Below are 22,486 nucleotides of genomic sequence, written 5' to 3' on the forward strand. Positions count from 1 at the left end.
AGGCTGATGGTATAAAAACCACATATTCATGTAAGCTTTTTTCGATTCTCAGTGGCTAAGTACCATATCCTAACAGTTGCCCTGAGATGCTAGTGATGTAAAACCCTAAAAAGTAACGAACTTAGCTGTGCTTTTCAATTGTCAAAACCCTAATCAGAAAGCACCTTACAAACCGACACATCAAGGACAAAGAGGCAATGAGTAATGCCACACAAGCTTTTACTTGAAGTAAATTTTAGTATTTTCACAGTTCAATGTCCCCCTCTCCTAAAATTTGTGTAATGCCACACAAGCTCTTACTAAGTAGTTTAAAAATAGAATGATGAAGATTGACTCTAAAATTAATTCTAAAAAAAAAAATCAAACTGTGAAAATTGTTTAAAAATTAGGACTACTTGGTAGACTAAACTACCAAAAACCTAATATGACTAGTTCCATTGTTCTTGCAAAACTAAAAGAGATTTTCATACATCATTCTCCCTTTACACCTTAGGGTCTAAAAATCAGCTCGCAGGATTGACATTCTGATTTATAATGATTAACCTAACTAAAAAGGAGTTCAAAATCCGCATAATGAATAGTCTAATAACATAAGTACGTCTAACTGAAGAAAAAAAAAAAAAAGAATTTTTTGATAAGCTATTGGTTGCTAAATATTTCATATTTGATGAAACAAATCATATGCCTTTACAAAATGGTGGGTGAATCTTCCACCTTTGGACAACATTTCTTTTTCTTTACGTGGCGAACATCTTTAATCCAATGCTTTTTTCTTACATATCTTGGAATGAAAGTTTATACATGATATATTATGTGAAGTTGTCTGCTTTCCTTTATTCTCCTTAAATGAAAATACCTTTGCTAACTTTAGTGAGAGCCAATGATGTCCAAAGGGGAGATTAAAACTTGATTTTAAGTTATCTTATTGGCATCTAAGATATGCTTTTGTGGCATTGCAATAATATAAAGGGGCATCCCTTAACCAAAAGAGAAAGTATCCTCCGGATTCTTTTCATGAAGATTCTAGAGATCTTCTAATTACATTTATTCATCGTACATCGTGCGGTTAGTTTTTGTCAAGTATTTTTTATATTCAATTTTAAATAAAAAAATTTACAATAATTTTTTATTACACGATATATGATAAACGGATATAATTCGATGATATATTTATTCTTCACAAAAAAAATCCAACGAGAATGCTCTGTAACTAAAAAGCATATATTGGATTTTCCAATTTATAATTTGGTGTTGGGAGGGAATCTAGGGTCTACTCATAGGGAACAGGGTCTTAGCTAGGAGTTTGGAAAACAACAATATGTCTAGTTCCTACTTCCCAGATAGAATCTGTCGTTCAGTCAAAGATATATTTCATGAGAAATATCAAGAAGATTTTTTCAAAGTATAACTTTTTATGAACTTTTTTTTCATTTTACAATTTAACATCAATTTATATGCTAATATCATAAAATATTTTACAAAACGTATAAGGTGATAGAAAATTTATGAAGAGTTCCATTTTTAAAAGTTGTCTCATATCTCATTGTCTAAATCACTTATTTTATTGACCTATATTTTATTTTACGTAATGAATTTCCTACTTCCCAGAAACAATCTGTTGTTTGATAGGAGATATATTTCACTGTGCCTACTACACTCAGTACATCAAAGGTATATTTCATTGTCTACAACACTCCGTCATAAGGTTGTAAACATAAACATGTACCCCACTTGGTACCAGATCCTTTCTTATGCGAATAAGGACTAACACGTAACAGATGATGATGTCTCAAATCTCTCTAACTACAAGACAGTAATGTTCTGCACAGCAATTAAGGAACCATCTTCTTATTTGGATTTGTCCTTGTGATAAATAATGGTCCATCTATGTTTACAACTAGCTAGTCAAGCAAGAGGTAGTTGCTTCTGATGTCGATTGGCAAATTTGGTTTCATACCTCATGGTAATTTTTTGTTGTAATTTCATCATATATACGTTAAATGAAAACATATGGTCCATCTATGTTTACAACTAGCTAGTCAAGCAAAAGATAGTTGCATCTGATGTCGATTGGCAAATTTGGTTTCATACTTCATGGTAATTTCTCGCGGTAATTTCATCATATATATACTGAATGAAAACATATGTTTAAACTCTTGGAACAAAGGCTATAAATACAAGAACTTGAGTTTTCAATGAAGTTGTTTGTGTAATTTTGAAAAAGTACCTTCAAACATGATATGGTATGCTGTATGCGCTATTCATGGTGCTACTTGAGAAAATACTTTGTTTGAAGACAGTGATAGGTGCAATTCATGTACATAATGGAAATACTGACACGCAGTGTTTTAATTTCATGTGTTAAAATATAGGTTGACAGCGAGTTGTTATGTTACATTTTTTAGGCATATTCAACAAAATACAAATGTACAAGTAAAATTTAAGTCCAATAATAACACATGATTATGTTTCAAACACACCTAAAAATTACATTTCCATGCCTTCATCGTGCTGAAGTTGAGCAATCTTTCATCATGCTTAACTACATACATAATCTGGCCCTCACATAATTTTATTTCATCTTTTTGTCGTAGAGGCTGGTTAGGGCAGGCCTTTCAAATTTTCCTTCTATTCTTTTCGAGGGGTTAATTAAAAGGAGCAACCAAGCCGCGATATAACAGTGTTTTTTATCGGGGTTAGATTGCTTCTTTTTACTCTATCTGAGAGGAGAGAAGGCAATTATAGCCAATGACCTCACTCGATGTACTTTTGTTCGCCTAAACTTTTGACACACCCCGACCGAGATCAGGGCGTGCTGGCCATCACACGAAGGTGACGTAACCATGTGCACGTGCGGAAGCTAATAAAGTAGTGATATAAAAAGTACGAATAATTAAAAACTAGCATACAGAGTACTAAAACAAGTGCTAGCGTAAGTGAGACACAAGTTCAGAGCAAGTCTACAGCAGTCCCAAAAGAAAAGATGCGACAAAAGTACACCCGAAGGTGACCCTACAATGGTGAGTGTCTGTCAGAAATGCCGGAAAAGCCCTCTGGGAAACCACCGAATCTGCTAGACCACTAGAACCTGGAGGGGCGCAAAACAAAAGCGTGAGTGGGCAAAAACAAATCTTTTCTAAAACCATTTAGTAAAACACAATCTAACCCCTCGCTGTAAAACCTGTATACTTCCCAGAAAATAACATATGTACGTATGTATAGATATGCCAATCATGCTCAAGAATATGCCATGTCAGAATCTCATAATGGAAATGCAAGTGCTCAGGTATAATCATATCAATAACATGTAATCTGGCAGCCGGAGTCACCTAACATGACCTGTACGGCTGCATCTAGAGCTCAAATCTCAAACTCAATAACTGAACCTGCCCACGAGTCGGAACCACCTAAAGTGGTCTGTACGACAGGCTTGGGTGTAATACATATGTACGCTCTAGTGCTACGATCACGTGAAGGCTGTGCGAATAATCGCGGGTCACCTACGAGTCGGAACCACCTAATGTGGTCTGTACGACAGGACTGTGCACCTAACTTGGATCCAAGCTGAGCGTGTGGTGCGAGAGGTGAACATCACGTGAAGGACTGTGCCCTACTCTGGGCGGGAGCACTAACACCGGGGGTGCAGGTTATGAGCTCTCTAAGTATCTCAAACCACTACTGAAAATAAACATGAATACCACTTACCTGGCACTTACCTGCGCGTCCACAGCACCAAATGTGCATATGTATGTGTATACCACTACTAATGTATGCAATGATGCATAAACGATAATAATATGGTGCATGGCATAAAACAATTAACCCTTTTTAAACAGTTTCTGGGAAAATAAATGTATATAGGTATATACGGAAAACCAAAAGCCCACTCACTGGTAAGTGGAAGGGTCGTAGCCCCCCTGCCTCGAGTGACCACGCTCGTCCTCGGGATACGTATCACCTATATGCGAAACAACTATAAAAACGTAAATTTTAGAGCACATAACCAACTTCTCGTAATAACTTCTCATACATTGCTCAAATTGGACAAATGAATATACCAACGTGCTCTACACAACCTCAGGATCACACCCATATTTTTAGAAAAATTTTCCACCGCCGCACGCGCCCCACGCGCCGGCCACGCGCAGGCACGTGCCTGGCACGCTGACGGCGTCAACTGACGCCGTTAGGAATATTCCGTCAGTTTTGACAGATTCCGTTAACGGCGTCAGGAATATTCCATCAGACTTGACGGAATATTCCGTCTCCTTCTCCGGCGACGTCGCCGGCGTTGGAAATTGGAAAAACCTGCAATTCGTGTTTTCTCACTCGTTTATCAATAGTTTTTCGTGATTCTTGCACCAAAATGACACCTAGAACTAATAGAACAACAATATACAAGTTTCAAGGGCTAAAAATCATGGAATCTCACCTGTCACCAAGCTTCCAAAACCGGCCAACTTCGAACCAGGCGATTCCGACGTCCAATTTCTTCAAACGAAGTACTCCGAGACTCCTTGGGACCTCACTAAGTCATCTACGAGCTTCAAAATCCCAAAAACGTGCTAGATTATTCTTGCATGAATAGTACTCAAATCGGACCACTTCGAATCGACGTGAAAACGGTGGTTTTCTTACCTGAAAATGGTACAGCTGCACTCCTTTCTGCCCCACGAGCTCGAACGTGGTCCTGGTTCCTTCGATCTGTGGTTGAATCGTGTACTTGTGTGTGTCCGTACAGTTTCAAGGGAAAGGGAATAAATGGGAGCACGGGAGAGAGAGCAGGGAGACAGTGAGAGTGGGAGTGACAGTGTGTGTGTGTGTGGCCCAACACATGCCACACCACACAAAGCAACCAATAAAGTAACGAAAATGCACTAGGGGTAAAATGGTCATTTCACATGTGCGTTTCCTATATTTCCGGGACGGGATGTCACAACTTTCATTACTCTCGTTTTGTCATTAAAAAAAAAAAAAAAAAAAAAAAAAAAAAAAAAAAAAAAAAAGAAAAGAAGAAGAAAATTCCAATTACATGAGGTTTTTTTCAATAATAAACAAATTTACAGTGGGCCTGAACAACACTCTAAGGCATTGTTATATGGGCTTCAAGGCCCAGGCCCAATAGGATAAAGCTTAAACTCTTCAATTTGGAGTGATAATTGTAATGAAAATGAGGCTACAGCAGGTGCCCATCTAGTCTGCAGTTTAACTGATACTTAATCTGCCGGTTGAAAATGCTTGATAAAATGCATCAAGAGGCAAATCCAACTCAACTGGACGGTAATGGATCTCCGCCGTAGATTGGAGAACTCAGTAAAGATATATACAATGTCATTCATTTCATTTCTTGAGTTAGAGAATATGTTCTGTTTCATGGATGGGGAAAAGACTACGCAAAACAGCACTTCTTCGGTACAGAACCCCAGTGCAGCCGCCTTGCCTCGTTCTAGAGTTCATCTTGGGTCGTAAGTTTGAGGTCCTTGATAGGTATTTTTACCACCTGCAAAATAGGGCTAAAAATACTTACAAGAGAACAAGGTAGTAGTAGTAGAAATGGCTCAAGTTAGGTCGTTTTCTACAGGGATTGAATGAATAATTTGTATTTAAACTAATTCTTAATTAATTATTTGAAAACAAAGTTGGGAAGAGCTTGATTTTGAATTTAAAAATAATAAAAACGAATTTAATTAAAAACAATTAAATAAATTGGCAAAGAAAAGAAAACAAAAGAAAATAGTTTTGAAAACCAAATTGTAAAAGCCTAGTGACACACCCCGATCGAGATCAGGGCATGCTGGCCGTCACGTAGAAGTGACGTAACCATGTGCACAGTGCGGAAGCTAATAAAAGTACGAATAAATAAAAACCCAGCTATACACAACGTAAGAACATACATGTGCAAGCGTAAGTGTGAAAATAAAGTTCAAAGCACGAAGACCTAATGCAGTCCGGGAGAAACAACACTACATAAACACACCCAAAGGTGGTCCTACACTGGTGATAATCTATCAGATATGCCGGCAAAATCCTCTGGGGAGCCACCAAAAGTGCTAGCCAACTAGAACCTGGAGGGGCGCAAAACAGAAAGCGTAAGTAGGCAAAAACAAAGCTTTTCAAAACCATTTCATAAACAAAATTCTAACCTTTCGCCGTAAAACCTGTATACTTCCCAGAAAATATAATATACATATATAAAAATCATGCTCGGAAATATGCCATGTCAAATGCCTCTAAATAGAATGCAAGTGCTCAGGAAATGTCAAATCAATGCCATGTAATCTGTCAGCTGGAGTCACCTAACGTGACCTGTACGGCTGAATCTAGAGCTCAAATCTCCATCTCACTAACTATACCTGCACACGAGTCAGAACCACCTAAAGTGGTTTGTACGACAGGATTGGGTGTAATATAAGTACGCTTAAGTGCTACGATCACGTGAAGACTGGGCGAATAATCGCGGGTCACCTACGAGTCGAAACCATCTAAAGTGGTCTGTACGACAGGACTGTGCACCTAACTTGGATCCAAGATGAGCGTGTGGTGCGGGAGGTGAACATCACGTGAAGGACTATGCCCTACTCTGGGCGGGAGCACTAACACCGGGGGTGTAGGTTATGAGTTCTCTATGCATCTCAAATCACTACTGAACATAAACATAAACCATAATTCACCTAGCACTTACTTGTGCGCCCGCAACACCAACATACAAATATATATATATATATATATGCTACTAACAATGCATAACAAACGGCAAACATAATGCATGGCATATAAATGTATAAACGTTTCAATTCATTTTCTGGGAAAAACATAAGTATATAGGTATATACGGAAAACCAAAAGCCCACTCACTGGTATGTAGAAGGGTCGTAACCCCCTTGCCTCGAGTGACCGCGCTCGTCCTCGGGATAGGTCTCACCTATATGCGAAACAACTATAAAAACGTTAATTTTAAAGCACATAACCAACCTTACGAAATAACTTCTCATACAATGCTCAAATGGGGTGTATGAATACACCAACGTGATCTACTCAACCTCAAGAACATCCCCATATTTTTAGAAAAATTTTCTGACGCCGCACGCGCCGGCCAAGGCACGGCCACACGCACCGCCCACGCGCAGGCACATGCCTGGCACACTGACGGCGTCAGTTAGCGCCGTCAGGAATATTCCGTTAAATCTAACTGATGCCGTTAACGCCGTTAGGAATATTCCGTCCAAACTGACGGAATATTCCGTCATCTTCTCTGGCTAAACTCTGGCCAAACTTGTAACTTACGATCCCGACGTCCAAAACCTTCAAACGAACCACCTCGAGCCTCCTAAGGACCTCACCAAGCTTCCTACAAGCTTGAAATTCCCAAAAACACAAGAATTAACATGTGCATGAATAGTGACCAAATCGGGGAATCCCGAGTTCGACGTAAAAACAAAGGTATCCTTACCTGAAATGGGTATGGTTGAACTCCTAAGGACCTCATGAGCACAAATATGTAATTTGTTTCCTCGATTTGTGAAGGTTTCAATGGTTTTGGGTGTTGTCTGTACAAAAAGAATAGGAAAGGGAGAGAGAGAGCTTGGGACAGGGCAGAGGGAATAGGGGAGAGGGGTGATGATGATGATGGATGTGTGGCTAGGATGCAACCAACCAAAAAACCCAAAACAACCACACAAACAACAATTATCCATTAGGGGCAAAACCGTCATTTCACCCCTATGGTTCGAAAAATCCGAAACGGGCTGTCACACCTAGGGTTCCGCCGTCCCCTTAACAATCATATATAGATTTATTAATTACTTATAAATTACCCATGCAACTTTGAAAGTTAGGTTTTCCTAATGCATATTATACTCGTGGTATTCAAGCTGGAACGTATATCAAACATGCAATCCGTTTGTGGTATTCAAATCAAATATAAACATGCATGACCATTACGCTTTGTGAAAACCTTTTGAAAAACTATGCAACCCCTAAGACGTGGTATTCATCCTAGGTGAAATTACAACTATCAATCACAAGAAGCAATACTCAATTCCCCCGTGGTATTTCAATCGAATTGTATCTGATTACTTATCTAAACATCCTAATGATAGCTAAACATTAAGATATTGAGACAGTTTAAAGCACAATGATTAATAATTCACAGTAAACATGCATAATATCATAAGCAATTAAATAAAGACTACATATTCATGCCAAGGTTCAAGGATAGAAAAATATGGAATTTTGACACAATCATCTTGAAAGGCACATGAACATCCTTCAATTGGAATCACTCCAAAATTCATCCATTTGATCACTTTTTGCTCTATAGGAAGTCGAATGTCCTACATTAAAAATACATCACAAAGTATCAAAATTTTACCAAAATAACCAATAAATTAAGACTAAGATTAGGGTAAAATGTATGGTATAATATGGATTCATCAGTCCTTACCCGGTGCTCGCGATGATGTCAAACAGATATTGGAGAAGGGATCTGAGAAAACATATATGTTTCTCTGTTGTACTAGAAATATTTCGAACTCAAACATTTAGAAAGACAAGGATAAAGTAGTCTCTATTAGTTTTCCATTTATTCTTGTAAAGGAAAAGGAAATCTTTTCCATAAGTTGTTACAAACTTACAATGGAAAATGCTTGCGCAAATCTACTGACTACAAACTTTGTATGTAACCCTTCGTATATCATGTGGAGCTATATTTTTTTTCGACAATTAATAGATTGTCTATGTACACAACCACTTCACGTATTTAGTAATCTACGTATCTGCTGGATCTTTAGCTGCAGACAGCCTCAACCTAGAGCTTCTTCGCGTCGAGGGCTGTACCTCTTTCAACCAACGAAATCCCTGACGGACCACCGCCCCATTCTTCGAACACTACCAAAAGATTTCCAGTCGGGGTCAACCACGATCGAGGAATGTGGTACCTGAAAAATGATAGCTCTACCATGAATTTTGTACTTGACAAAACAAAGGTATCACGGTAAGTAAGATGAACTTTTTCTCACCATCTCTGAGAGGGCTCGCCGCAATGAGTTCTGCATTTCTTATCATCATAAGTTCCGGCATAAGAACAATCGCCACAGCTGCCGCGTGCAGTGTATCCAGGCCAGTGGCGTCCCACACTCTGTCCATTTATCCATATCTGACCTTTTCCCATGCTTCCCATATCTAAAGCTAATGGAGCATCACCTGGTGGTGCATTAAAAGTAGCCTGAAGATATCACAGCTTCGATTAATATCTGGTTTTTCATGGACTCCATAAGAAAGACAGGCATAAAATATACGCGTATTGGAAGTATACGAACCTTGTACCACGTAAGGGGTTGTTTTTTAGCCATCGATGGTCCTTCTACCCATTCAACAGAAGAACTCCCAGTAACAGTATGGAGGCCTAAAGCTTCACCTTTCAGACCAGTCTGGTCATAAAGCAAACAAGTTATTCTCTAGTTTTTTTGCCAAGTTTTTCGACATCTTGTAAGGGGAAGGAAAAGAGAATAAACGTTGAAATGCAACAAACCTTGTATGTCCATTTCCACCCTGACATGTCCCATGTTCCTGAATTCAGACCTTTCAATGTGATCGGGCCAAGAACTCCCGTGTTCCATGTCTCAAAGTGAGTACCAACATTCTGATTTTATTAGAACACAAAAGAAGCAAAAATTTCAGATGCCATCTCAGATGTTTAGAAAACCAATATCTCATTAGGGAATGCAAGAACTAACCGGCAGACCAACGGAAATGCTAAGCAATGCAAGCTTGTTGATGCCAGATCTCAGGTTCACGTTTTGACTGAATGATAATTTAGGATTCTCCAACGACCCATACACGGTTCCTGCAATAAAGGTAGACAGTTTTGTTAAAATTAAGTTCGTTCAGCGGAAGAACTAGACGGAGTTACATACAATTTCATCCTTTTTTATCTACCTGAGAGCTGACCATTGATGAAAACATTCAAGGCATGACCTGCTGAAGAGATCGTAAGAAGTGGGGACTTTCCGTTCTTTAGAAATGCTTCATCAGAACCTATTGTGATACTGGTAACCAAAATTTGAGCTACCAAGTTAGAAAGAAAAGAAAAACAGTGCAACAATTTCCCAGTAACATTTAAGAAAAACACAATTCTTAAAACTATGGTGTGTTTAATATACTTACTCTGTCATGTACCACAAGTAGTCTGTAGTATCCCTAGTGATATTTATTTGCTCATACAACCCGTCCAATGTAGTTGTATCGGCCTCATCAGAAGAGGTGGTTTCTTCGATGAATGACTGCCAAGGAAATCCACTATGTACTGGTGTCATCTGAACTTGCGAGCTTTGCGAAGCAACCTTTGCGGAGATAACAAGTCTAAGTGAATCTTACTGAAATTAAGAAATAAAACTTGAATGTTCTCAACTAATATATCCAACTGCTCACCTTTGCAGTGTTGTAAACTTCGGTTTTGCAGTCCGGAAGAATGCTGATGGACCATGGCGGCAGGTCATACTGCCCGCCTCCAAAGCTCACTTTAACAGAGTATTTTGCGTCATAATTTGCGAGGAATGCAGCGCAATCCGACTCTGATTTGAATACATGAGCCTGCAAGGATAATATTAATCAGTACAACGAGAATCATAGCGAATTTCAAAGAAGAATAAGGTTTAGCAAATTTCAAAGCTCCTGAGCTAGCTGAAAGACTTTACCTCTTGATTACTTCCGAGTTTAGTCACTGAAGGATCAACGGACACTAAAGCAGACTCGCATGATTTAATGGCTTTGTGCAGATCTCTCAAATGTCCCCACTTTGGTTCCCGGAGTAGTCCTGATATAGCACAGGCAACGCGTTACATCAACGTGCAATGATACGTTTTTGCATACATTAAGCATTTCCTTAGTTCGATGCTTCAGAAACTTAAGTACAGACTAAGACAATGTAAGGTGTAACCAACATATCATCAAGGCTACGGATTATGACCTTATGATCCAAACTTTGTAACAACCTGCTACACAATGCTAATTGTATTTGCATACCATATTCGTCTAAGGGGGCGTCATAGTCATAGCTAGTGGCCATGAAGGGACCTCCAGCTGTTCGGCCAAAATTCGTTCCTCCGTGGTACTGGAACAGAAAACGGGAGAAAACACAGCAAAAATTAGAAAATACACTCTCGGTGCTTAATCATCAGTCGGATACAATAAACTCTGAAATATGACACCAACAACTAACCATGTAATAGTTCAAAAACGAACCGCCGCTTTGTATGAACCTAGCAACTGAAAATGCCACATCTTCTGCAGGTCTAGTGGGAACTGCCCCACCGAATTCTGTATACCTGTAGAATACATACAAAAGAGGCAGCCTCATCAAAAGGCTTGAGGGACAGTACAAGAAAGTACCGATACGACGGGCCTATGGAAATAAACTTTGGAACTGTACAGGCAACTTGTGTGACTTACCAACCAGTCCAGACTTCTGTCCACATTTTGGGCTTATAGTCCTTATTTGGCTTGAAATTCTCACAGTAGAAACCATTGCAAGTGTCAATCTGTCACATAACAAATTACACGAAATTAGCTTTTCAGTAAAGGTCCCAAAACGCAAGCATAGCATCCACCCTCGATCCCAAAGGAGAGCGGACCTACACTTCTGGGGAGTACAATTATGAAGCTCTTTGTTTGTTGTAGTTAATAGCAGAATTTATTAGACAGCACAAATTTAGTTGCCGACCAAACCAACCCGAAAATTTGACTTCTAAGTCTTTATCAGAAAAGTCTTCAAAACTGAAGATTCATCCTTGTAAAAATTTTAAACCAATTCATCGAGATGTAAACGTGGTTAGGTCAGTTGGACATGACGGTATGTGTAACCCGTACACCTGAGTTCAATCCCACGTAGATTAAAGTAATTTAGAATATCAAATAAGATGGGGACAAGCTTTGCCGTGACCATATGAAACACAAATCGACAGAAAAAGGTCACCTACTCGGTTAAGTTGACAGCAAACAGTTTAAAAACCCCACCAAGAAAGGAGGGTAACATTAAATGAAGGACATTTACGCAATTCTTGTTCAAAAATGACGACGCATAGTACGCAGAAAGCGTCTCTCTATGCACTCGAGTTCAAATTTCCCTCTTTGGAGTTTAGATTAAATACTACAAAAGCGTCGAAAAAAATGCGCAGACAAACTTACAACGGGATCGGGGGCATCCTCTTGCTTGCACATAATCCATGGAACTCCAGTGTCTAGACCTACAGCCATCTGAGCTGCCCATTTGGTGTAAGCTTTTCCAGGTGCACCAATTTCCCATTCCACAGGTCCAAATTCATTTTCTATCTGTCAAAATCAAATTTGAAAAATAAGATTAATTAATACTAATATTAATAAGCATTGACTGGCCAAATTTTACTCAGCAGATAAAACAAAAGGAAACAAACATTGCTCAATTTCTTGGAAGCAAATTCAATCCAACTTCTAGATACATAAAAAAGACCGACGGCGTGTTTGAGATTGCTTTGAAAATTACTAAAAGCGTTTTACAAAAAACGCTTCTAAAAATGTCTTAAAACTAGACCGGTTTTCCAACCTGAGAGAGAATTATAGGACCTCCTTGAGTTTGAAACAGCTTCTCTGCCTTCATCATGCTGACAATCTTCTCTGTAAATTTTTGCATTGCCGCCTTCATAACAGATAATTAGAAATTACATTTAGCTTCAAAATTATTTGTTAAAAAAAATTTAACTGCATTAAACAAAACGGAAGATTTAAGATATCCAACCTTGAAAGGCTCATTGTCCGTTCGAAAAGCGATTCCAGGGACATATTTCAGCCAAACTGGGAATCCCCTGTTTCAGAAACAGAGCAAAAAAACAGAGTAATAATCATAACCATATTTGCATAAGAATAAAAAAAATCACAAAATATTCTTAAAAAATTAAGTTTAATTTTAACAAAAATAATTACCCGAAGTTCCATTCAGCGCAAACATAAGGGCCAATCCGGAGATTAACAAATAGGCCTGCTTGTTGCACCAGCTTGATGAACTTGACCAAATCATATCTGTCCTCGAAATAATACTGCAAATTTGAAAAAATAAAACACCAATTTATTAGCATAAATATTTTGCATTAGAGAGGGCAAAGAAACGTAAATTTTAAATGCGAATTGCTAATTGCATTACTTTTCCCGGAGAAGGTTCGTGGCCATTCCAAAACACATAGGTCTGTATAACATCCAAGCCTCCATCCTTGGCCTTCTGAATTAAATCCGGCCACATCTGTAACCACACACACCAGAAATTAAACGCAAAATATAAAAAAAAAAAAAAAACAATTGGGCTGAAAAATAATAAGAAAACTTTTAAATGCAAGATCACAATATCCCACAAGTTTAAAATGCTTAAAAAATACCCCATAATATAAAAAAAATGGAGCTGAAAAAAACCCATAAGAAAAAAATGCTTAATGAAATTGCACCAAAAACAATGCCAAAAAAACCCGGCAGAAATATGAAACAAATAAGAAAGCTTTGAACCACATTGGCATAGTAATTTGCAAAAGGTACCTCAGGAGTGCTTCTGGGATAGTGAATGGAGCCAGAAATTAAAATCCTTTTCTGCCCATTAATTATTATAGCCTTGTGGTCGTAACTCACAGAAGCCGAAGCTGCAGAAAAAATGCAGGAAAACAATAGCAGAATGCTCCACATTGTTTGAATTCCAACTCCCATTTTTCCCCTGCTTCTGAAACGCTCAAAAGCAATGGCCTTTATATATAAATATACTTGCTTTGTTTGTACCAAAAACTTGAAATATATATTTTGTATTGGGATTTGAATTTGGTTTCTTTTGTTTGGTGCTTTTGATATTTTGGAAAGAGACAGCGAGAGAGAGTGGCAGAGTTGAGAAGTGCAATGGGTTTGATGGGTGAGAGAGTTTTCGGTTTGGTTGGGCAGAGAACGGGAACCTCCCGCAACTGCTTTATATAAGCTTTTGAATATTGCAAATGTGCAAAGGGAAATAGAGGCCCACTTTCCACTGCCTTGAACAAGCTCTCTCAAAATTTTGAAAATACTGGTATATGTGGAAAATATTGAATCCGTTGCATTTCATCCGTAGGGTAAGTAATCCGTAATATTACGTCACCAGCCTCTAAGAAATAGGATTTCCGGAACAGGAAGAAGGTTCGAGGATTTGGATATTTGATGAAAGTTTTATAAGGTTCGTTGATTCTGTTCTTATGACTTAAGCATTTTTACGCTAAATCAAGACAATTTAAACGGTATGATTTGATTTTAACAACCATAAAACCTTATCGAAAATTTACGAAATTGTTTGAGCTTATCCTTTCAACAATGGCGATTTCCTTGACACTTGTTTTCGTTTTCTATTTTACTAAAATTAAGGAAAAGTGATTTGAAATATGAAGTTTTCATTTGAAAGATGTTAGTCAACTTGTACAATGATGTGTCAATTTTATCAAGACATTTGAAGATAAAAAGAAGGAAAGGAGGGACGTATCGACATTGAGAAGTGTTTTTCAAAAAAAAAAAAAAAACATACAAGAAAAGCTGGGATTATCCAATATCCATGCCGGCAAACGGATCTATCAAAAATTGTTTTCCTTTGGGATTATCCAATATATGATAATATGAAAATCAACTTAATTAGTTGTTTGCTCAATTGAAAAATTGACCCCCAACCATGATTTAGAATTTTTTTAGATAAGGATCTTCTTTTCATGTATATATTAGAAATTTAAAAATACAAAATTATATATTTTTGTTATAACTTATAGGAGAAGGTAATCATTTCCCCCCTTTATTTGTCTTAAATTTTCTGATTTTCTTATATTATTTTCATTTAATCATCATCATTAGAGATTAAATGACAATATCTTTTCTTTTACGTGTATGCTTCATGCTTATCATTATTTTTCAAAAAGAGTAGAAAATTAGTAGAAAATTTGTTATATAATCAGATGTATATTATTATGTGTTTTTAAACCTTAGCTTTTTTCTTTTTTTTACAAAAAGAGAGCTAGTGGCTTCGCTACGTCAGTCCACATTTTCAGGGGTCGGAAAGACTCACATAGGCAATTTAGTCTCCTTGGCCACCATTCACTAGCACCAAAAATCAAACTCAGAATGTACCGTGTTGAATACGAATCTATAATTCATTCTCAACTACTGAGCCACCCCACGACAACTATGTCTTTAGCGCTTGTTAGGCGATGAAAGAAATATACACAAGGTTGTATACAACATAAACGATGCGAGAATTTCTAAAGAACCAAAAGTGCAAGCAAATATGACAAATAGGTTGTGTTAGTTCACATGACTTTAAGCTTGATTTTCTGTTTACCGTCACGGAAAAGTCTAAATTGATAAATGTGTAAAAGTCACAGGAGGATAGTAAAAGCTTCAAAGAAAATAGAAGAATCACCTTTAACTTGGATGGTGCCTCCTTCAATACTATATTCATTCTTTGAAGAATTCAATTAAATTGCTTTACTTTTCTGTCATATTTTGTTGGAAGTATCAAGGTCAAGTTGCCACATCTATGATCTATCTATTGCTTGCAAGCCGTGATGTAGTTATTTATTTTAACTCCAAAAAATAATTTCCAGTGTCCACCTGGACATTGAAGCTTCCAATCATGAAACGCCATGTGGAAAATAATATTGCTTGGACTTTTTTTCATTTTTATTTCACCTTCAAATTTGTTATGCCAGGTGGTTAAGTTTGAGGGTTACTAAATTGCTGGTTACGTTTACAGAAGTTCGTATTCAGTATTCCTCATATCTTCTTATGAGCAATTTCAGACAAACTCATTAAAGTTTGTTGGTCTAATTTGAATATATACATGAAAATTGTTTTATACATCAAGAAATATTTGATTGTTTTGATTACATACAATAATCATGAAATTACCAAATTTTAGTATTAATTTGTTGCAATGATTTTGCTCCCCTTGGTTTTGAGAGATTTTTCGATGTGCCCAGAACATGAGGCGGTACGTTATATGTTATTATACAAGTTGAGAAAAGTTTTTTTTTTCAAGTGTCCCTCCACTTGTATAATAACAAATGGCATATGTGTTCATGTTCCGGACATACTGAAAAATCTTTCATTAGTTTCTTACATTGACATTTGAAGCAAGATCATGTAGAAAGAAATTGCCCTGATTTCATTTATGTGGTAAAAAACCCTAGGTTTCAAAATCAAGATATTAGTCTTAAAATGATTTTTGCTATATCAGTTGTCTATGAATGCATGAGTGATTTTGAATTGTTACTACAACATCATGAAACTTTTCTCCAAACTAGCATCTCTCTTTCTCAGGATTATAACAAAAATTGCAATTAGTTAGTTGGCTTTTGGCTCGATACCTATTTAGAATGGCTAATGGAGCAATCTGAAGAAGTTTCTCAAAACAAAAAGGACAAATAATTATGGAGGCAGGTTGTTGTAGAATACAACCGTGATTAGGTGACCAGTAACCTACCGCTAAACCAATTAGTTGAAGTATTTAACACAATGCACAAGCCTCTTTTTTCAACAAAATAAAAATAAGGTCAATTGCTTAAAATTCGAACTTTAAATTGTTTTTTTCAATGTCTTCTGTGAGCTACCTCGATATGGATCCAATTTTCGAGTCATTATATATCATATAAAGATTATTATTTATTGTAGCACCGAAGACGTATTAGTTAAACAATTAAACTATATTATTACAAAAATATATGAATAAAATACTCATTCGATTCTAATGGCATGCCAACACTCAAGCCCTAATAGATTATCCCATATATCTACGACTCTAACTAACATACATTTTCTGTAGATTATTTACAAATTTGTTTGTACATCAATAATCATCAATTAGTAATTAAGCAAGCGGGTGGAAATTTTTTTTACCTTGTGGGCTTAATCAAGTTAGGTTAGAGTAATCTAATTTCTCTCTGCACTTAAATTTGACCTTTTTCATAATTTTGATGAATTTAGCGCATAATAGTATATATGTAAAACAAAACTGTTAAATAATGACATAATTAAATATTATATTTACCTAATTAACTTAATTACTCACATGCATGTCATGCCATTCGGATCATCATATGATTTAGGTTACATGCACAAAACAAGTGTGGTGATATAATTTCTTAATACCATGCATTTCTCACCACGTACTTATCAGAAATTGAAGTACAGGAAAGGAATGTATATTTCTATCTTAAAAAAAAAAATTGATGAGTAGATTAATGTAAAAGAGATAAGAGATAAATGCACGACACTTGACTTACCTAGACAAACGAAATGCGAACCGTGAAAAATGCGTCTTCCTTTTATCAGACGCAATGACATTCATATTTCTATGCCTCACATAGTTCACGGTTGTTTTTTTGGTAAAACTTACAATAATAGCAGTAACAAAATCTTATTCTACTAAATTGGTCTAATGTATGAATCTAAAAATATCATTGTGCTCAGTTCTGCACCAAATCTTTCGTTAGCTTCAAGTTTTCCATGTTTTTTTTTTAAAAAATCTTTTTCTAAGTCTTCCTCTATCCCTTTTATTTTGAACCTCTGTCTCATAAAAAAAGTCACTTAACAGAACAAGCTTGACAATAAAAAAAGTTTTGTTCACAGACCAACTGCAAAGAAAAGTATTTTCGACGTGCAAAATATTTTCCTAATTATATTACCTCAAAGTAAAAAGAAGGTAATCACTTTAGTAATGCGAACACTAAATCACTAACATTTTACTTTAGTTTTGTTTTCAAATTTGCTTGTCACTTTATTTGTTTGCACTTGCACCTAATTAATCGTCAACAACAATCCATTACGTAGCAAAACCCATAAAAATAAAATTCAGTTTAAGGGGAGTATTATTCGTTGAGATGGCTGGCTATCTTGCCATGCAGTTTCATTACGTAGCAAAACCAATAATTGGCGGGTCCCAAAGCTTATTTTATCATAATTCTGAACTACCTAATTTTGATTCATTTTGACACACTCCGATCCAAAAATTGGGACGTGCTGGCCGTCACGTGAGGGTGACGTAGCCAAATGCGCAATGTGGAAGTAAAAGAGTGAAAATACAAGAAAAATAAAGTCGATGAGATAATTTACAATAAAAAGATCAGTGAGTGATAGTGACAAACATGGAAGGAAAAATGCAAAGTAAAAGTTCAAGTATCCTAGGTGCAGTCCAGAATAAAAAAACACTACACAAGTGATAACTAGAAAGTCCTACATGGAGGGTGCTCTGTCAGAAATGCCTCCATGCCTCTTTCGTCACCCACGTCCTCGCTACCTATAACCTGGAGGGGCGCAAAACAGAAAAAGTGAGTGGGCAAAAACAAAGCTTTTCAAAATCATTTCATTCTTAAAAGTTATAACCCCTCTCTATAAAACATGTATACTTTCCAGAAAATACCATACATACTCGTATATCAAATCATGCTAAAACAATAAAGCTCAAATATGCCATGCCAGAATATGCCGCGTCAGAATATCCAAACAAATAGTATAAACATCATGCAGGTGAGATAAAACAAATCATAATATGCTAGTAATATCAGTAAGTCAGTCGGAGTCACTTAAAGTGACCTGTATAGCTAAAACTATAGCTTCTCAACCACTATTTTGCACACGAGTTGGAACCACCTAAAGTGATCTGTACGACAGGCTGGTGTATATAAATATGCTCAGTGCTACGATCACGTAAAGGCTGTGCGATGTATCGCAAGTCACCTACGAGTCGGAACCACCTATAGTGGTCTGTACGACAGGCTGGCACCTGCCTTGCATCCAAGATGAACGTACGGTGCGGGAGGTGAACAATCACGTGAAAGCTAGGCCCTACTCTGGCGGAGCACAATCATCGAGGTGTAGGAATATAAGCTATAACTCAATCTCATCAACACCACATCTATCATTAACAATATACTCACCTGACTTACCTGAGCATCCGTGACACCAAAGCATAACCAACACAATCACAATAATAATATCGACGACATTCGACATAGCATTTCAATTATAAAACCATTAAAACGTAATTTCTGGAAAGATACCAATCAATATATATATATTGAACACAAAAGCACACTCATTGATACGTAGAAGGATCGTAAGCCCCGAGCCTCGCATGGCTGTGCTCGTCCTCCAGATAGTCCTTATCTATATGCAAAACAACTATATAAATGTCAAATTAACGCGCATAACCAACCTTAAGTAATAACTTCTCATACATTGCTCAAATGAGGTGTTTGAATATACCAACAGGCTTTACTCAACCTCATGAACATTCCCATATTTTTAAAATAATTTTTCGACCTCTCATGTGCCAGCCAAGGCACGGCCAGACGTGCCGGCCACATGTCTGGCACTCATGTGGAAACCCTAACGGCATTAGGGAATATTCCGTTAAAACCCTAACAGAAGTTAACCGCCATTACCTGACGCCGTTAGAATATTCCGTTAACTCTAATGGAATATTCGCCTCTTTCTCCGGTGAGCCTCGCTGGTCGCCGCCGTTTGCAACTCGAATTTTCGCCGAAAACTGGAAAAACTTCAAACCTTAATATCTTCTTCATTTCTCAACCAAATTCCATGAAATTTGTACCAAAATGAAGCTTACAACGAGTAGAACAAAACCTTACCACTTTGGAAACCTAAAACCAATGGAATCTCGTCGAAAAAACCTCGATAATCTAGCCAAACCTACAACTCGAAGAACTCGAGCTTCCTGACGTCCAAAACACTTCAAAATTACTCCCCAAGCTTCGTGAAAACGTCCTAAAGTTTCCTAGAACCTTAGAAACTTCTAAAAACCTCACGATCACGTGTGCATGAACAGTGCACCAAAACTGGGTTCTCGGGTTTTCAAAGGTTTCAAGTCCAACCAACACCACTAATCGACTCCTAAGCTCGAAAGAAGTCCAAAAACACCAACAATAAACACGATTCGTGCTAGAAATGGTTGGATGGAAGTTGTCCGTACGATGAGGAAGAAAATGGAAGAAAATCCGAGAGAGAAATAGGTCCATAGGGGAAAAGGATGTGTGTGTGTGAGTGTGTGGTCTAGATGGGCTAGGGGCAAAATCATCTTTTCACATTTACGGTACAAATGATTCTGGACGAGCTGTCACAACCTACCCACCTTAAAAAATTTCGTCCCCGAAATTACACAACAAAACAAACCACTAGTAATCATAAAACAAGTGGGGATACAAATCTCTCATATGATCCTCCGTCTCCCAAGTAGCTTCCTCCATTGAGTGATTCCTCCACAAAATCTTCACCAAGCGCATTGTCTTGTTCATCAGAACCTTATCTTTCCAGTCTAGAATAGTCAACGGCTCCTCGTCGTAAGTCAAATCAGGATTAATTTCCAACGACTGTGGAGATAGCACATGCGATGGATTTGAGACATAGTGACGAAGCATCGAAATGTGAAATACATTGTGCACTTGAGACAACTCTGGAGGTAACTCAAGTCTATAAGCTACTTCATCAATCCGCTTAGTGATCACGTACAGTCCGATATACCTGGGACTCAATTTCCCTTTTTTCCCGAATCGTACAACACCCTTCCAAGGCGACAGTTTCAAGAATACCCAATCACCTACTTTATAGGTCCGATCTATGGCATTTCTATCCGTTAAGCTCTTCTGACGGTCCTAGGCCGCTTTCAGGTTAGACTTGATTGCTTGAATATTTTGGGTAGTCTCATCCACTATCTCTGGGCCCTTTAAAACTCTTTCGCCTACCTCTGACCAACACAACGACGTACGACAGGATTTACCATACAATGCCTCGAAAGGTGACATACCAAGGCTCGAATGGTAGCTGTTGTTGTAGGCAAACTCCATCAGATCCAGACGTTTATGTCATGCATCGCCAAACTGCAAAACAAATGATCTCAGCATATCCTCCAGTGTCTGAATGGTCCTCTCAAATTGCCCGTTGGTTTGAGGATGATATGACGTACTATACAGTAATCTTGAACCAAGAGCTTCTTGAAATGCTGTCCAGAATTTAGAAGTAAATCTCGAATCTCGATCAGAGATGATGATGACTGGTACACCATGGTATTTAACGATCTTCGACACAAAGAACTCAGCTAACTGTTTCAAGGAAAACTTCTCTTGAACTGGAATAAAATGAGCGGACTTGGTGAGTCAATCCACCACTACCCAAACACCATCATAACTATTTCGTGTACGGGGAAGCTTATACACGAAATCCATGGTAATATTTTCCCATTTCCACTGTGGAACAGGAAATGGCTGCATCCGTCCAAACGGCTTATTTCTCTCAGCTTTAACCTGCTGGCATACAATACATCTGCTAACATACTCGGCAATCTCTCTTTTCATACCCGGCCAATAGTAAAATGGTCGTATGGTATGATACATTTTAATGCTCCCTGGATGCATAGCATATGCCGATACGTGTGTCTCATCCAAAATATCCCTCTTTAACTCCGCGTTGTTCAGTACAAACATTCTACCTTCTAGCATGAGCATGTCGTCTGATTCTTGAATCCGAAGGTCTTTCTTTTTCCCCTCATTTCTTAGCCGAATTAGCTCCTGAGTTTCATCGTCATCTATCTGTGCCTCGAGTATACGGTCGATCAAGATTGGCCTAACTTGAAAGTGAGCAAGTAAGGCTTCATCTCAAGCTTCCACTTCTAATTTTACTCCGGTTGACCTTAAATCAGTAAGAAGAGGAACACGGCTTACGTGAAAAGTGTCAATTCTGCCTTGAGATTTCCGACTAAGTGCATTAGCCACCACATTTGCACGTTCCAGGTGATACTCGATTGTGCAGTCGTAATCACTTAACAGCTCTATCCACCTCCGCTGGCGAAGGTTCAAATCTCGCTGAGTAAATAGGTACTGGAGACTCTTATGATATGTGAAGATTTTACATCTCTCACCATAAAGATAGTGTCTCCAAATCTTTAGTGCAAACATGATTGCCGCCAACTCAAGATTGTGAGTAGGATAGTTTACCTCATGAGGCTTCAATTGTCTCGAAGCATAAGTGATAACCCTGCCATGTTGCATTAGTACGCAGCCCAAACCATTCAATGATGCGTCGTTGTAGATCTCAAAGTTACCACCATCATCTGGAAGTGCCAACACCAGTGCATGAGTGAGACAATACTTCAGTTGTTGAAAACTCTGCTCGCAACTATCATCCCACTCGAATCTAACGTTCTTTCTGGTTAACCTCGTAAATGGTAACGCAATAACGGAAAAATCCTGAACAAACTGTCTATAATAGCCTGCCAAACCAAGGAAACTCTGTACTTCAGAGACAGTTCGTGGCTGCTCCTAATTTTCCACCGCTGAAATTTTCTGGGAATCCATTTGAATACCCTGAGCTGAGATAACATGTCCCAAGAACGTTACTTGATCTAACCAAAACTGACATTTACTGAATTTAGCGTATAACCGATGCTTCATCAGTTTCTTCAACA

General features: G+C 37.8%; 1 protein-coding gene across 1 annotated transcript; it reads right to left on the minus strand.

The window, feature by feature from the left end:
• Positions 1 to 8,539: 8,539 nt before the first annotated feature.
• LOC137730450 (beta-galactosidase) lies at positions 8,540 to 14,163 on the minus strand. The gene is made up of 18 exons (XM_068469442.2): positions 13,555 to 14,163; positions 13,172 to 13,267; positions 12,955 to 13,067; positions 12,770 to 12,836; positions 12,578 to 12,670; positions 12,184 to 12,327; positions 11,449 to 11,537; positions 11,219 to 11,324; positions 11,023 to 11,110; positions 10,695 to 10,813; positions 10,429 to 10,590; positions 10,165 to 10,340; positions 9,937 to 10,046; positions 9,735 to 9,844; positions 9,530 to 9,640; positions 9,318 to 9,428; positions 9,018 to 9,223; positions 8,540 to 8,936 (listed from the first exon to the last, which is right to left on the minus strand). The coding sequence occupies exons 1-18, from the start codon at positions 13,717 to 13,719 to the stop codon at positions 8,807 to 8,809; spliced, it is 2,196 nt and encodes a 731-aa protein (XP_068325543.2). The 5' UTR covers positions 13,720 to 14,163; the 3' UTR covers positions 8,540 to 8,806.
• Between the last annotated feature and the right edge of the window lie 8,323 nt (positions 14,164 to 22,486).

Source organism: Pyrus communis, chromosome 15 (assembly GCF_041283825.1).
Source record: "Pyrus communis isolate YQ-2024b chromosome 15, ASM4128382v1, whole genome shotgun sequence".
NCBI lineage: Eukaryota > Viridiplantae > Streptophyta > Magnoliopsida > Rosales > Rosaceae > Pyrus > Pyrus communis.

What these genes read in the sequence shown, in the direction of transcription:
- LOC137730450 (XM_068469442.2), bottom strand. Translation starts at nt 13,719, where the DNA reads ATGGGAGTTGGAATTCAAACAATGTGGAGCATTCTGCTATTGTTTTCC. An exon ending in ACAGAAGTCTGGACTGGTTG is followed by an intron (nt 11,325 to 11,448) that starts GTAAGTCACACA and finishes TGTATTCTACAG; the next exon opens with GTATACAGAATTCGGTGGGG. An exon ending in AAGTTTACAACACTGCAAAG is followed by an intron (nt 10,341 to 10,428) that starts GTGAGCAGTTGG and finishes ATCTCCGCAAAG; the next exon opens with GTTGCTTCGCAAAGCTCGCA.